Source organism: Notolabrus celidotus, chromosome 1, assembly GCF_009762535.1.
Source record: "Notolabrus celidotus isolate fNotCel1 chromosome 1, fNotCel1.pri, whole genome shotgun sequence".
NCBI lineage: Eukaryota > Metazoa > Chordata > Actinopteri > Labriformes > Labridae > Notolabrus > Notolabrus celidotus.
Window position 1 is genome coordinate 3,162,267 of NC_048272.1, and position 16,509 is coordinate 3,178,775.

Genomic DNA, 16,509 nt, shown 5'->3' on the forward strand with positions numbered 1-16,509 from the left:
AGATATATAAGATATATACTTTATTCTTTTGTTACAGCAGCTTACAACATGGGACAGGGGAATACAACAATGTACTAACATAGTTAAAAAATATAATAACAATAGTAATAGCAATGACAAGGGTAAAATATAATAAAATAAAATAAAATAAAGTAAAGTAAAAATAAAATAAAAGATGGCAACTATTACGGATGTATACACACTATGTACACTTGTATCTGATAAATAGATAAGGTAAATTATTTAGCATTTACATTTAGATTTATATTTAACATTTAGCATTTGGATTTAACAATGATTTTAAATTATAATATTTTCACAAGAAAATTAAATGTCAAGAAGATCACAAATATTCCTCTAAATGTGATTTAAAAAAAAGTGACTTTTAAAAATTCACTTTACATTTTTATGAGGTTTTGTAGCTAAATGTGAAGAATTGTTGTTGTTATTTTCAGTGTGCACAACTTTACAAACAGCGGCCCATAGATAGAGGATATATACACCTACCACACCGACATATCAGAAAATTACAATGCAGTGATTCTTTTTTGGACTGTATTTCAGTAATATGGGGTCATCTCAGTTTGGGGTCCATGCATTCTGTACTGTTACATAAACTCAGTCGTTCCCTCCTCCTCCTCCTCCTCCTCCTCCTCCTCCTCAGACGTGCTTCTCCTTTAAGCGCAGAAAAACCCCGAGCATGACGTCAGCAGTAAAACCTGCTCCTCCTGGTGTCTGTCCGTCGGAAAGTGAAGTGTTTGGCGTGCTAGTGGTCTTCGAGTTCCTCTTTCTCTGTTGTCTGTCCGTCGTTCAGTGTTGTTGTCGCTAAAGTAACTTCAGCCGCGAGGTTTTTATGTTATAAAATATAGAGAAAAAAACAGCCCTGTAGCCGATTTATGGGACGTTTTAGAAAAGTTCCTGAAGTGCCTTTTTTTTGAGGAACCGGCGGGCGGTGGATTGTCGCGGAGATGGATAAGCTAACCGATAGCTAGCCGAGAATCCAAGCTAGCATGCTAACAGTGGGCTAATCTAGCATTCTAACGGATAACTAAGTGACTTTGTGAAGCTGTCAGAACTATCCACGGTCATCTCTACGGCCTGACGTCTTCACAGCCCGTCACAGGCCAACCAAGCTAACCCAGGAAGAAGACTCGGTATCTGAAGGGGGGGTAAAAAAAAAAAAAGGAGCTACAGAAGTTTTGTTTGAGAGGCGGCGTCGTTCGTCTCTCAGTCCCACACCGAGAGCATGCTGTCCAACGCACAGAACCAGCCACTGTTTCCCAACCCGGCGGGCCAGCAGAATCCTCCGGGCCAGTTTCTACCCTTTCACCCCAGACCTAGCTTACAGATCAAGAAGAACGCCATAACAGATGAATACAAGGTGACCAGCCAGGTGCTGGGACTGGGCATCAATGGCAAGGTGCTTGAAATCTACCAGAAGAAGACTGGAGACAAGTATGCTTTGAAGGTAGGTTATGTGTGATAATACAAACTAGAAAGCTGTTTACCTTGGACGACATTGAGACCTTGAGAGATTAGTAATGCGGACACTTGTCTGCTCAAACTGTGTGTTTCTTATAGCTGTCACTATTTTCAGTTTCAATCTTAGACAACCAAAGCACTGTAATTCAGGCTTCACTCCTTTAACCCTCCTGTTATGTTGTGAGTCAAATTGACCCTTTTTAAAGTGAAATAATCTAAAAACTCCTTTGGCTTAATAGGTGAAGTCAACATAAATTAAAATGGTTCAATTCACATTTTAGGAAATGTATGCCTTCCAAAGCAGCTAAAAACAGCCTAAAAATCTGAGCAACATGTGACAGAAGAGGTGTCTCGTGTTAATTTATCAACATCACTTCATAAAAATAATAATAATTCAAAATAAAATAAAACAAAATCTATGTCATGTAAAACTATTGTATTCTCAACTCAACTTAAATAGCTCATTTCATACATATAAACATGCAGCCCAAAGTGCTTCACAGAATAACAGAAAACAACAGCAATGGTAAAATTATAAAAGGCAGGATTATAAATAAAATACTTAAAAATAAAATAAAATCAATACAGTAAAATTAATGAGAAATAGTGGAAAGAAAAGTTTAAAAAAAAGGTGGCGTTAAGATCAGGTGAATACAACAAATAAATAAACAAATACATAATTAAATAAGATAAATTAATGTTAAAGCAATGATTGAAATAATTTTAAAAATAATAATGTATTCATATTTAGGTATTTCCAATGTACATTTAAACAAGTTTTAACAAGAATTGTCATTAAAAACAAGTGAGATATTCTCATTGAAGCATGATCTGTGAGGATTAAAGAACACCATTGCACCAAATATTGATTTAAATGGTTAGTAATGGAGTTAATATTGAGATTAAAAACATGTTTATTGTTTGTTTTTTTTGTTCGGACACTTTTGGAAAATTGAATATGACCACATTATTACTGTTCCTGAGAAATGAACATAACAGGAGGGTTAAGGGTCGCACAAATCAAAATGAAAAAGCCTTGAAATCTTGTTTAATATTCAATAAATTGACAAATATTTAAGTGGCAATACGTCTGAGGAATACTGTCAGAAAGTCCCAGTTTCAAGCCTCTTAAATGTCATTTTCTTGTCTTATGTTGACATGTGATATGATGTGAAAACTGAATGGCCTGCCACACATTTGTGATTGCCGGTTGCACAAAACCACTCAATTGGTGGTGGTTGGTTTAAGCAGTTTAGGTATTTATAGGTGATCAGTTATTTAAATTTCTCACAAGATATGATGAATTATATCTCGTGTTGGATGTTAAGAGACATATTCTTTGTTTAACACGTGAACAAGGAATGGTTTTTAACAGGCACATTATGTTTAGTGGGTATGCTCGGCTCCTTATCAGAGGTGCGACAGAGTGTTGTGAACAGACGGACTAGACCAGGTTTCTCAATCTTCCCAAGAATGTGTCTGCATTATGAAATTGTTTTACGTGTCATCCACATCCACCATTTCATGTGAAATCCAAACTGATGAGTAAATATGTGGTTGTAGTTCAAACCTACTTGATTTAAATGTAGTTGTTTCTGTCAATCCTGTCAATCTGAAAGGGGTTAACAACAGGCTATAAAGTGACTCTGCAGTAAAAGGTACTTCCTCTAAAAAAAAAATCCCAACTAGCACAGGTCAATGATTGATAAAAGGCAACGTCACAGCAGCTATCCACACGCAGGCGACCGACACAAGACCCAGTGAAGCACTATAGGCTAGTTAAGCTCTTTATTCATTATCAAACAAGAGATAGCAGCCTAAAGTTCAAAATAAATTTAGCACATAATCTTCCCCATGTTAGTGACAGCCTGAGAACATCCTGTGTGGTGGTTTAAACTGAAATGCACTTTAACTATCTGGGTCACAGCTTTTTCACTGGCATTTGTGTATTCGGCATTTTACACAAAACTATAAGGCAAACCAGTCTCATGTTGGTGAGCCTTGTGTTTGAGTGGTGGTCGGCTTGGATGTTGCTCCATATATTGAGTTGTTTTGCCTGGGCTTGTTTGTTTTCACAAGGCCTCTGCTACTCTTGAAGTTTTGTTAGTTTGGTTAATCATTGAGACTGTGTTGTACATCATGCTTTTGTTTCAGATATACATTGATATGGTACCTGAGAAGAGCCTTTGCTAATTCACTCTAACCACATTATGGTGTAGACAGACAGATTTAGTATGTTTGCCAACAACACAAGTAAAATGTGACTGCATTTTGACTTACTAGGTCAATGCTAAACAGTTATACCTGCAGACTTTTCAAAACTTTCTATGTGAAAGAACCAAAACTAATATTTCATCCAAAAAATTAATATTCAGACTGAACAAAGAGGGCTGCACGGTGGTGCAGTGGGTAGCGCTGTTGCCTCACAGCTAGAAGGTTCCTGGTTCGAATCCCCAGCCGGGCAGGTGTCTTTTTGTGTGGAGTTTGCATGTTCTCACCGTGCATGCATGGGTTCTCTCCGGGTACTCCAGCTTCCTCCCACAGTCCAAAAACATGCTCACCAGGTTGATTGATCACTCTAAATTGCCGTAGGTGTGAGTGTGTGAACAGTTGTCTGTCTCTCTGTGTTAGCCCTGTGATAGGTTGGCGACCTGTCCAGGGTGTACCCTGCCTTCCACCCGAAGCCAGCTGGGGTAGGCTTCAGCCCCCCGTGACCCCTAACGGGATAAGCGGTCAAGATAATGGACTGAACAAAGACAACAAAGTTACCATTCCATCTAAGAAGTGTTTGCACTCAAAAGAAAGGAGCACACATTTTTTCAAGGACCGACAATGAGATCAAATATATTGTTAAATTTCGCACAGTTTTTTTTGTTATTGTACTTCATGATCAATTTGAAAAAGACATGAATAACATTCCTTGTCAGACTGACAAATTTAACATTATTGGACTCTATCATCAGCCTGTCTGAATGGGTCAACACCATAGACTGTATAAATAATGGACGTAGTATCCGTGACGTCACCAATCTGTTCCTGAGCGCTGTTTTGAAGCCAATCAACGGCGGCAGCCATATTGGAAATTCTGAACTCAACCAGGCATAGTGTGACGTAAAGAGGCAGGGTTTGAGCCTCCTAGCCAACAGCTATGTGTTCCCGCCTGGGAGTCAAGTCAGTCATGTCCTTCTTTGGGCTTCATAGTTTGAGACTGGAGGTTGCCGCTTGGTCAACACACGTTGTGTTGTTTGACACTACTCCATTATGGTTAGCTTGTGTGTCTGTGAGGAACAGAAATGTATTTATTAAAGGCATGAAGGTTCTAAATGTCAAGGAGAGAGGCAGAAATAAGGACGGAGATTTCCATGTTATTCTCTGGTTTATCTGTGAAGTTCATTAAACTACCCTGCCGACTGAAGGCTCTGCTAACAATGTCAACCAGAGTAATCACATTTTCAAATGGACTGGTCCATCAGAGGACAAATGCTGTCTGGCACATAAACCCTGCCTCTGTCATGTCAACAGATGGAACATTGGCCAAACTATAAAATCAAGATACATGGCTAATACAGTCAGACATCGTTTCTGTCATTATAGTTTGTATGTATCATGCTGATTTATACCCAAGTGTTTATATTTTCTGAAAAAAATAGCTTTAATTAGCTATTGTATTTGAAAAAGATGATTGATTGACAGCTCCATCGATAAATGAGGGCTCCTGCAGTGTTCTTTACCAGATTAACAGAGTAGCGGAGGATTTGTGAGAGAAAAACGTAACGAACAGTAACGTATGAGTCTTTGAATTTTTAATAGCCATGTCTGTCTGCTTCAAATCAACACATCTATTCTGCTGTGGACTGAACCTACCTGAGGGTTTCTGATGTTTTCACTAAGTTTATTGCATGTTTTGGTTAGAGGAGAAAGACGTCAGTCTTGTGGCTGCTTTGGCTGCATCAGCAAAAAATTGTAGTGCCCATCTAGACGGTCTTCTCTCTTCACATCTAACAGTGGGCAGAAATGAAGACACGTTGACCTTTCTATGTACAGTCAAAGGCGTGGTAGTAAGAAATGTTAAAGTTATACTATAACAGTTCATTGATATTGGTAGACCCACATCATTTGGATAAAACTACATCAATCAATAATTTATTTCAAAAAAAATTGTGAAATGTATCCCTGAAGACAAAGCGTTTTAAAATGTAAGTGTTAGAATTATCTTGGCTAGATTTCCCCATATGAAATTAAATTAAATTAAATCCTAAAATTGTACTTAAACAGACTTGTAGTTTTTCAATGGCTTCATAACTTAGTAGTGGAAAATATGTTTGATACATTAAACATCAGGGGCATTTAGCACAACACTGAGCAGCAGATTTGAAACAGGCTGTGTTCTTTTAGCAGGAAGAGAGAATAAGTAAAAAAAGAAAATATTTTAAGCAAGACCCAAAATTTGGTTGTTCTGGTACAAAACAGGAACATAAGATAGATAAGATAAGATGTACTTTATTGGTCCCCCATTGGGGGAAATTCTTTTGCTGATGCAAATCATTTTTTGTGTCGTTAACTAACGTAAGGTACAAAGGGACATGCTAGGGCTGTGCTATATCATAACCTCCACGATAATGCCGGTAGAACGTTTTACTTGATAACATAGTATCATATCGCAATATGAATGATAAAGTGATGAGATTAATTATGACTCTCCAGAGCAGAGCCACGTGGACCTTCACACACAGTGACTAAAGAGCACCGCCTACTTCTTGTGTCAAAGCTGAAGTCAATGTTTCCAGTGACAGTGCAGAGTGGCTCAGTCATCAGGTAAACTCGTGTACTCTCCTCATTTCAGCTGCAACAGCAACACTGACTCTCTGTAGGTCTACCAACCTCAAGATAACTTGTTTAGCACTTCATCAAATGTCTTTTTAAAAAAAATGTATGATAGGTTTGGCTTGGAGCTATTCTGAGACAGCCAAGGCTGCTCACATTAATGCATTTGTCCTGTCCCTGAAAGTTCAGGGATGGCAGGGTCCTATTCCTTTTAGGCATAACATGAACTTGAATGGAAGCAACAGGCCAACATTACATGCTGACAGTAACATTGAGTGTAACTTAAAAACGTTGTATACATATGTTTGTTGGATAAAAACTACATTTTTATCCAAGTGAAAGTGAATTTGATTGAAATATCTATAAAATGAAACAAAGGAAAGCAAGAAAAGACAAGGGCTATATGAACATACACTACTACTACTAATCTTACCATCAGAAACAATTCTATATTGATTCACTTATGTCAATAATTATGAACAAAGTGTCCCAAGAATTGTCTTCTGTCTCTATGATCGTCATCTGACAAGCATCTATGTTCCTGGTTACCTGGTTGACCAGTCCCACCCTATCTAGGATATGATTGGCTGGCTGGAGCAGCAACACTACCGCTTTGTTGAACAGTACAGGCTAAGGTCTGGACCGGCCGATGATGCACTAGAATAACATATTGAGTGCCCTGAAAAAAGATGCTAGACACTGCAGTTACTCTGTGTATAGTCACACGCTGCCTATTATGCTCTCCACTCAGGGCGTAAAATTAACTTTTGACCTCATCTGCCATTGGCTAGTGACCTCCAAAAATGTACCGCCCAAAAATATTTTTCACCGGCCAAATAAAAAAATCATACCTTGTTTGATTTAAAATGATTACCATATGTTTTTATTCTGAAAATCCAACTTAAGCATCACTTTAAGGATTACAGTTATGTACAGATACATTTAGACGATTGCTATTTTATTAAGTTATACTTAATTTCAAGGTGACTGATGCATCATCATGTATTAGAAATATTCTAAAGTGCAACCTTTTACATTGACTGAGTGAGCCAAAAATCTGTCTCACAGCTTAAACAGGAACGTCTGTAACTTGATCTTCCCCTTCCTCTTTGTTTATTCTTTTTGTTTGTGGCCACATCTTCCTGGAAACGCTCTTCCCGCCGTACTTCTTCAAGCAAAGGGAATGAATAGAACTCCAGTAGCTGACGTCACGATGTATCAAATCACCAACACAAGTACAGCGCGCTGCGAGGGTCAAAATAACCTGACAGTCGGCAGAAATAGGCGAAAGTATGAAAACAAAATGGCCACTGGCGGGTGTGTGTTTTTGTTTTACATGCCAGACAAATGTTTTACCTGCCATTGGCACTTGGCGGGTGTTAATTTTACGCCCTGTTTCCACTCTTTAGATACAACTCTGCAAAAAGCTGACTCAGATAACATGTGAGTTAACTGCAGCTAGTGGGCTAACATTAATACAAATCACCTCATGGGTTCTTTGCTACATGCATAGTCACTGAACTAATATAAAAGACTAACAAGGGCTGACAGAGTTTTACAGTTATTAATGACCTCAAAGTTTAACTTTAACTGGGAACAGGTGCGGCTCACACCACAGGGATGGTATTCCTGAAAATATTAAAGGTGACATATCATGCAAAATCGACTTTTTAATGGTTCTCTACCTGAAATATGTGTCCCTGGCATGTCTACAAACCCCCCGAAAATGAAAAAAATCCATTCTGCCCCTGTTTTGATTTATCCACCTTTCTGTAAATGTGTGCTGAAACGAGCCGTTTCAGTTTTCAGTGTTTTCGTTACGTCACAGCAGTATCCGGTCTGTCACGGAGTCAGAGCTCGGAGCTTGTTCAGCCCATGAACTGCATAAAATACAACTCAACCCCTCCTCTGTTTTTCATTCCCTGCACACGTGTGTGCTAACAAGGAGCTTAGGAGGGACACATTGTAGTTGTAGGCTGTCTTAATAAACACAAAGGTCGGTTTTTACTCCCCACGTCTGCAGATTTGAAGATCTGGTGGATGATTTGTATTTATTATGGATAAGTGCTAGTGCTAGTTAGCATAGCCACATAGCTACATGTTTGTAGCTGTAGCTGTATACCAAGACACACATCAACATACTGACAAATAAAACAACAAGAAACACTAAATCTGTGACCAATCCTTCAGAAAGGTCCTGCCGCCTTTCTGGCAGAGGTCGGTTTTACTCCCCACGTCTACAGATTTGAAGATCTAGTGGATGATTTGTATTTATCATGGATAAGTGCTAGCGCTAATTAGCATAGCCACATAGCTACATTTTCGTAGCTGTGTACCAAGACACACGTCGACATACTGACAAATAAAACAACAGGAAACACAAAATCTGCGACCAATCGTTCAGAAAGGTCCTGCTGCAGGCGCCTCTCCGTCAGGATCAGATTCAGAGGGTTGAAGTAGCGCGGTCTGTAAGCAGTGTGTCTATTCAGCCAACATGTAAACATTAGATCAACGTGCTGGAGAGCCGAGGCCTCATCCACTTCCTGAGGGGGCGTGGTCAGAGAGAAAACAGACCGTTCTGCGGAGGGCTGAAGAAGAGGGTTTTTCAGGCATGCCAAACTCTGATTTCAAAGTGTTTTTTTGAGCATAAACTTTAAAGACATGTTTTGGGGACCTCTTAGACCAATAGATTTTGATGAAAAGAGCGTGATATGTCACCTTTTAATGGTTTTGAAACTGGCTTTTCAAACTGTGGCGTAACTTATGTCATGGTATACAAACTTCACTTCAAGGCAACAACATGAGATGAGCATAAAAGGCTGTGATTTGTTGAAAACTGGTGCACTTTGGAGCTGGCTTGTATAGTTGTAGCTTCACAGATATCTTCTCATGCTGTTGTGAGACAGACTGTTGCCAAATCTATTTGTCTCCTCCTCTGATGAACTAATGAACGAACGTCACTGATGTCAGCTGACTCAGCTCCATCTCACCCATTAAGTTTGCATCGTCCAATCTGCCAGCCTGGCCCAAGGTGATATCACCTTGTAAAACTTTAAGCTGTGTCTCGAACCGAGTGTTGTGCTAACAGTACAGCTTAATAATTTGTCTGTGTTTGGAAGTGAGAGTTACTGAGAAACAGAGAAACCCTCTTGAGAGTCCTTTACATAAACGTTTTCCTACTTTTCGATGTACTGTGCTTGATATATCCTGTAGCAGGGAATCAATATCTCTGACTTTGTTTGAGTCAAAGCTCTGTGCTCTCCCGGCTGATTGGTCTGCCTTGTCACACACGCTCTGTCAGAGGGTGTGAGGCATCTTCAGGTATCGTCTTACAGGGACTACATTTATATTCACACAAGAAACCAGGTTATCTGGAGCAATCAGGTGAAGGCCACATTCTGACCTAAATAGCACTGTGTTGAAAAAACAAACATGAAGGGTGTGTGTCGCCCTGCTGTCACAGAACACCAGAAAGAAAATGAAATGCTTTCACAAAGTTCAGTACGAATGTCACACTTATTAGTTTGGCGCCTAGAAAATGCTAACACTCTGCATGATGTTACATCTCAGAGCTATATTTGCATCTGAGGTTGACTCTGTTTAGTGTCAAGTTTGTGTGGTAAACAGAAAAATAATGCAGTTCATGTAGCAAGGTGTTCCATGCTAAACTTGAACCTAACACACTCTGTTCCTAGATAACATTGCAGAGTAGATGAGGTCAACATCTTTGGCTGAAAGCACGACACTGTGTGGGGCAGACCTTAGGGTCAGGACCTCCCACTGTGCCAATGCTGTACTCTTATTAGGGATGGGTACAAATAGTGGAGTACTCGGGTACTTAGTTGCCATTGACCCCATTATTCGAGTAGCATTTTGTTACTCGCGCACCTGGCAACATAACTTAAACTTGTACAGCTTTACATGTGTGACCATGTGCTTTTTGTTTTCTCCTAACTGAATATACTAGGTAGGAAAATAATTAACAAGGTATAAACGTATGACTTCAGCTTCAGTACACACCGAGACAGATTTCAGCTAAAACAAGTTTTACGGCAGCGCTGGCAACTCTCTAGGAAACGATGAAGTTAATGTGCAGTGCAAGATATGTGGCGTTAATCTTGCACACCATAGAAATACTGGTATGATGCTTTAAACACACGTGCTTAAAACAAGGAGAAAACAGTGGAGACAGATAACAGGCAGTCTCACATCACGTCTTTTGCTCGCCCTGTTAACGCATGTTATTGTGATGAAACCAGAGCAGAGAAGATTAGCATGATAATAACCAACATGGTAACTGGAGATATGCTCCCATTAAGTTTTCTGGAAGGAGAAGGCTTCAAAGAGCCAGAGTACAAAAAAATTATAATTGCGAGTACTCAAGTAGTCGTTCATTAGGTAATTCGAGTAATCGAGTTACTGTAAATTCCCATCCCTAATTCTTATATGCTTCAGAGAGGAGGCTGAGATTTCCAATGCTGTTATTTATTGTTGTTAAAGGCAGGAAGATGGAGAATACAGGAATACAAGATGGAGAGAGTATTTTTTTTTTTACTTTTGAGAGTCTTGGAAGAGAGGTCAGGTAACTTTTTCTTTGGTTTGCTGTGCTTGTTAGGCATTTGTGTCAAGCTGTGCAGATCAATCAATCAATCTTTATTTGTATAGCGCCAAATCACAAAAAACGTTATCTCAAGACGCAATTACAAACATAGGAGGTCTAGACCACTCTGTCAATATATATCTAATCTATCAGAATATATATCTTAAAAAAAGGAAATGTCCATCAGAGACGACAGCTTGGCCACAATCCTCCTGTCAGCCACCACCTCCACAGGGTCCAGGACTGAGCTGGCCTTCTTCCCCAGTTAGTTCAGTCTTGCTCTCCTGTATCCTGTCCGTCCACAGCAGGTTTAATCCTTCCAATGTGGCGTTCGGCGTTCGTGTCCGGTGTTAGCTCTGTTAGCATGATGCTACTCTGGTCTCGGTTAGCTCATCCACCTTATCGTAGATAGATCTTACATTCCCCATAATGGTGGGTGGAAGGACAGGTCGACGCCGTCTTTTCTTGGCTTCCTTGCCTCCTTCTCCTCAGCTCGCAGGGAACATCGGGCCTAGTATCGTTTAGCATCAACATGCTACGGGCTGCTAACAGCTGATCTCGTATGTAAACAATGTTACCATGGATATACGCAGGATCTCCGGACACACACAGGAACAAAAATAGCAAAAACACCACTGCAAACGTAGCCAGTTTGGTGTCTATGGCTAACAAATGAGTCATTTAAAAGACATGACAGGCTCCAAATACAAAGAGAACTAAACAGATATGAAAAAAGGTTGAAAAAAGAACAACGAAGAGAGAGCTGCTGAAACAAGCAGCCACTCGAGCGGCACGTGCGCTAAACTAAACTTACTTTCCTTTCTTTTCCCCTTGCTGCTGCTAGTGAACGCCTTTTTTCATAGTTTCACTTCATTTTAAAGTAGGGATAGACCGATTAACAGCGCTGATTTTCGGCATTCTTACCTTTATATGCATCTGCCTTTTTTAAAAATCTGACGGCCGATAAGAGATCAATTTAAAACTGGGTTATTTTGGCTCTGATGCAGCTGCACCTCTCTGTTTGCTGTCACTACCGTGTCTCCGGCATTGTCCCACTCACAACACCATCTTATTGGTTACACGCAGAGCCACGGCACAGGTAACAGCCAATCAGCCAATGAGAAACTGCTGGAAGAAATGGATCGCAAGCTAGGCTACCGTTTTTGCAGGTGGTGTCAATAAACATATGCTTAAAGGCATTTAAACAAAGTTAAGTGTTGGAGTTTATATTATTAAAACTGTTGATGCCAATTTTTTTCCCTTTTACTGCAAATGAATATCAGCTCCAAATATTGGTTATCAGCCTCCTTGACTACTAATAATCGGTATCGGTATCGGCCCTGAAAAAGCAATATCGGTCTGTCTATTTTAAAGCTGAAGAAAATTCATTAAAGGGAGTAGTTGACATTCTCTTTGAATTGAACTTGAACTTATTCTTATGCTTTGTACAAAGAGAGCACAGTTTACCTAAGTCAAATTCCTTGTGTGTTCAAGCATACCTGGCCAATAAAGCTGATTCTGATTCTGATTCTGAATTGATTATAATAATCACAGTACATATATTAACAATCAAACAGCTTTTCACCTTCCTCTTTTTTTTTTCCACTCTTACATTTCTCAAATGAGAGTGGTGCACTTCAGCTTACCGGGTCAACATTTTTTCATGCTGCAATCATCTCAGGCAACTCCTGTTTCTGTGGAAAGATTTTCATGTTGATAAAAAAATATGAACAATTTCATATTTTCAGGCAGTGAATGATTATGTTTGGAGTCTGACGGGAAGATTATAATGCGCTCTAGTTCACATATTTTCTGGGTTCTCAGTTTGGATTTGGGTAGTTAGGATTGCTAAAGACTTGTGCTCTAACTTGTTGCGACACTCAACATTGCCAAACTTGATTTTTTTTTGCCACAATATCAAAAAATGAGAGGCATGCTAGTTTGAACTGCTTGTGGAAAAAAGGTTCAGTCTATTGATGATATAAAGCTCTTGTTTGTGCTGTGAAATGTTCTCATTTCAAAGACCTACATGTCTACTTTTGTTGGACTCATTTCCTCCTGCTGTATGACAGTCCTCTCTGCTATGCTTGCTACAATGATGAGAGTAAAACTGCATTGGTCAGTAGGCCCACTGAAGTTTGGTTCTGTAAAGGTGAGAAAAGTTACATCGTTTAAATTTGAGGGGGATCAAATGCTAGCTGGTAAGCAGGAACTTTACCCCGGAACTAGGGATTTTACCCCCTGAACTACGTGCATTTTGATTGGAGGAACCAGAGTCTGAATTTAGTTCAGGGGTAGTTAATCTCCCCCTTGAAAAGCCCCTGCTTGGGGGGGTAGTACTTTTCAAGGTTCCTGGGACTTTCAGGGGGCAGGGCCTGCAATGCTGAACGTATCTGATTGGTGGATTACCTGTAGTGCTTATATTCCACTCGCCGTCCACAATAACATCACACACATCTGTGATTCACTTGATTTCTCTTTCTGTCGTTTGTTTTGATTTGTTCTATCTTTTTTGTATGTGTGTGTACTTTTCAAAAGAAGAAGCTGTGATTCACTTGATTTCACAGCTTTGTAGTAGTCTTCTCTAAACCCATTGCTAATGCATCTCTATCGGTGTTACGGTTTTAAAAGTGACCCTGTAAACTGGACACCTTCAGCTGAACGTGTCAGTGTTTGTGGAGTTTATACAGTTAAAACACAGAGGGAGTTCCTGGTTATGCATACTCATTTAGCTTTTCATTAAGATTTCAAAATATCCTCATCAGATGAGTATTTAATGATCGTCTGAAGACGTTCATAAGGGACGCATCCGACTGAAAGTCGGCATTTAACAGGGTCGCGGTTTAAACCAAAACACCGGCCGTTCTCTGCCACGGCTTTTTGAGTTTAAAAACGATTTTAAAGTCGTGTTGAAACGGCGTTGCTACAACAATTGTCGCACAGGAACCTTTTAGTTCCGGGGAAAGTAGTTCTGGGGGCTAAACGACCCCAAAACTCTTGGTCAAAATGCACCTTAAGACCGTCACTTCACCAACAGGAGGGATGAGCAAGGGAGCGTCTCGATCTAGAAATATGGCCACAGGACACCCCTAAATATTCACAATATCCACACACTGCATCTTTAACTGGAAACTGGATTTATGTCTGCTTGTGGTTGTTTGATCTATCCGGACAGGGAAAATGTCCAAATGTGTCATTATAATGACGCAGGTTTTATCCTGATCCCATTTTATAACCAAGCCCTCAGATTTAGTGACAAACAGTTTTTACGGTGGTATCTGACAGACTGTTTAGTCTACGTCAGGAACAGGTGTTCACCACTGACGCTGTCTGGTTTTGCCTCGTTTGGAAAGTTACCCAGTGAATGTGTCATCACTGTGATGTTGTCAGAGATATGACTAATTATTTTGTTGACATCAGTGTTGCGTAAACTAGTTTTTACTTTAGGGCCAGGGTTTATTGATGGCTGTACAAGTACGACTGTAGACCAATTCAAGTGTTATCTCTTTGTATTTCTTTGAGGTTTGGGACAACAACATTATCCTTAATCAATAAAGTAGTGGACTATTTAATCTCTCTCCTACTCCATGAGTCACTTATTGGTTACATTTACACACACACACAGACACTGCAGAGATAAAACAGAGAGACTCATTCTCATGTTTGTCCATCTTGTAAATGCATTACATATGATGTGACCTCTATTGTGTACTTAAGACATATTTATGCACCTGTTGCAAAGCTTTTATATGATGCTGATGTTAATCTGTACCACAAGGAGCGTCCTCCAAACAATTTGGAAATTAAAATGTGGCTGAAAAATTAAAACCTAGGACATGTCTTTGAGGCAAAACATAGGGCTGATGAAGAATGCAGATATCCAGAGAGAGAGAGACATCACAGGAGGCAAGGTGAAACAAGCTGCTTTGTGCAGAAAGAGCGAAAGTGTAGTTTTGTGTGGGAAAGGGGAACAAAAGTGGGTAGATTAAATGGGTCTGAGAAAAGACATTAATATAAGATGGATGATTTAGGGTTTGGAATCAGGTGAAATCCCTGATGTTAACATTTTAAAAGAAGCAGAAGTAAGCTTTTATTTCACAGAAATCACTGAAGGATTTTAATTTGGTTGATGTGGAAGTCAGTTGGTGAGGTAAACACACCTGTCAAGGCTTCCCTGACGAAAGAGGAACTGGCACCATTTGCCTGTTCTATTGGAGGCTCTTTGTTCATGTTTATGTGACTTCGATTTCCCTACATTTCTCTTTGGCTACTGTAGAACAGAAGATTCCAGTCTGCTTCAATTATGTTGTTAAAAAAAAGGTTGTTTATGTGGGTGCCACCACCAATTACATGGCATGAATCTAGCTTTCACACTTTCAAGGCTGATTAAAGGTTGTATACAGATGAAAAGGAAGAGCCAGGCCCAAGCCTTAGTCATGAGATGATGAGAGGATGAGAGGAAGGATAAGTAGGTAGGCAGAGAGGAAGGAAGTGGTTCTCTGGTGGCCGTCTTTGATTTCCTCTCTTCTAACTGTTCATTTCTGAGAAAGTTGTATTTCAGAAGTCTTTTTTCTCAACTGGAATATTGGCCACTCACTAATCCTTACAATGAAACAGATATCTGATTAAGCAAGAGCAAAATTCCCCTGCTTTCAGCATACAAAGATATTTTTACTCCTCTTATAAGGGACTGACAGTTTTTGACTCATCAACACAGTCTTAGTGTCTGTGTTGCCCATCTGGGTACATGTTAACACCTTTTCACAAAAACAATTCTCAGTGTGAAAACTCCTCTTCTCTCTGTCTTTTCAGAATGGGAATCATTCAGATTTTTTATGCTGCTACTGTCACAAAACATAAACTGCTAATTTCTTTTTAGAAAATAGACATAACATGGAACAAAGTTTGGATGAAAACCTTAGGTCTAGAAGCCTGCGCCACCATTTTGAATCAAAAATAGGCATGCACCGAAAATTCGGCCACCGAATATTTTCAGCTGAAAATGGCCCAAAAGTGCATTTTCGGTTTTCGTCGGAAAGACTTTTTATCACTGAAACAACACTGCCGATACAGAATGCTGTGATGATGCAAGCGAAACCTGCGGCCAGTAGGTGCTTGTCTGGATAAGGGCCAACAAAGGGTCTGCATCCGTTCTTCCTTTAATTGCAGCACTAAAGCGTCTTCTAAGCAAAGAGGTTGAGATGGACCACAGAGTGAACACAATGAAAGTACACTCTTAAGGCTGATTTATACTTCTGCGTCGCCCTACGCAGCAGGGGCTGACGCGGACATGAGCCCCTCATACTTCTGCGTCGGTGTGTCTGTGTCGCGCAGCAATTCTCCGCCGAAACGCCTGAGGGCAGTGCGGTCTCTCTGATAGCCGGTCGCCTGCTTCCGGTCCCGCTACGATCTCTGTTTACTTTTCCACATCGATTCAGAGCGTGTTATGTTAATCTACAGCTGATACATGTTGCTGTTTATCATACAGACATGATTACATGAAGAATAGAGAGGAGGAGATGAAATACACGGCCGATGTGTGGCCGATGTCCGGGACCCCGGAAGTGCTGTGAATGCGGGAAAGACAAAGCCGTCGAGCGGAC

At 40.0% G+C, this 16,509-nt stretch overlaps 1 protein-coding gene across 1 annotated transcript in view; it reads left to right on the forward strand.

Moving 5' to 3' along the window:
• The first annotated feature begins 692 nt into the window (after positions 1-692).
• mapkapk2a (MAPK activated protein kinase 2a) overlaps positions 693-16,509 on the forward strand; it is a 51,164-nt gene continuing 35,347 nt past the window's right edge. The window contains exon 1 of the mRNA XM_034682003.1: positions 693-1,468. Coding sequence (XP_034537894.1) covers positions 1,247-1,468 — 222 coding nt within the window. The 5' untranslated portion in view covers positions 693-1,246. The remainder of the gene's footprint in view (positions 1,469-16,509) is intronic.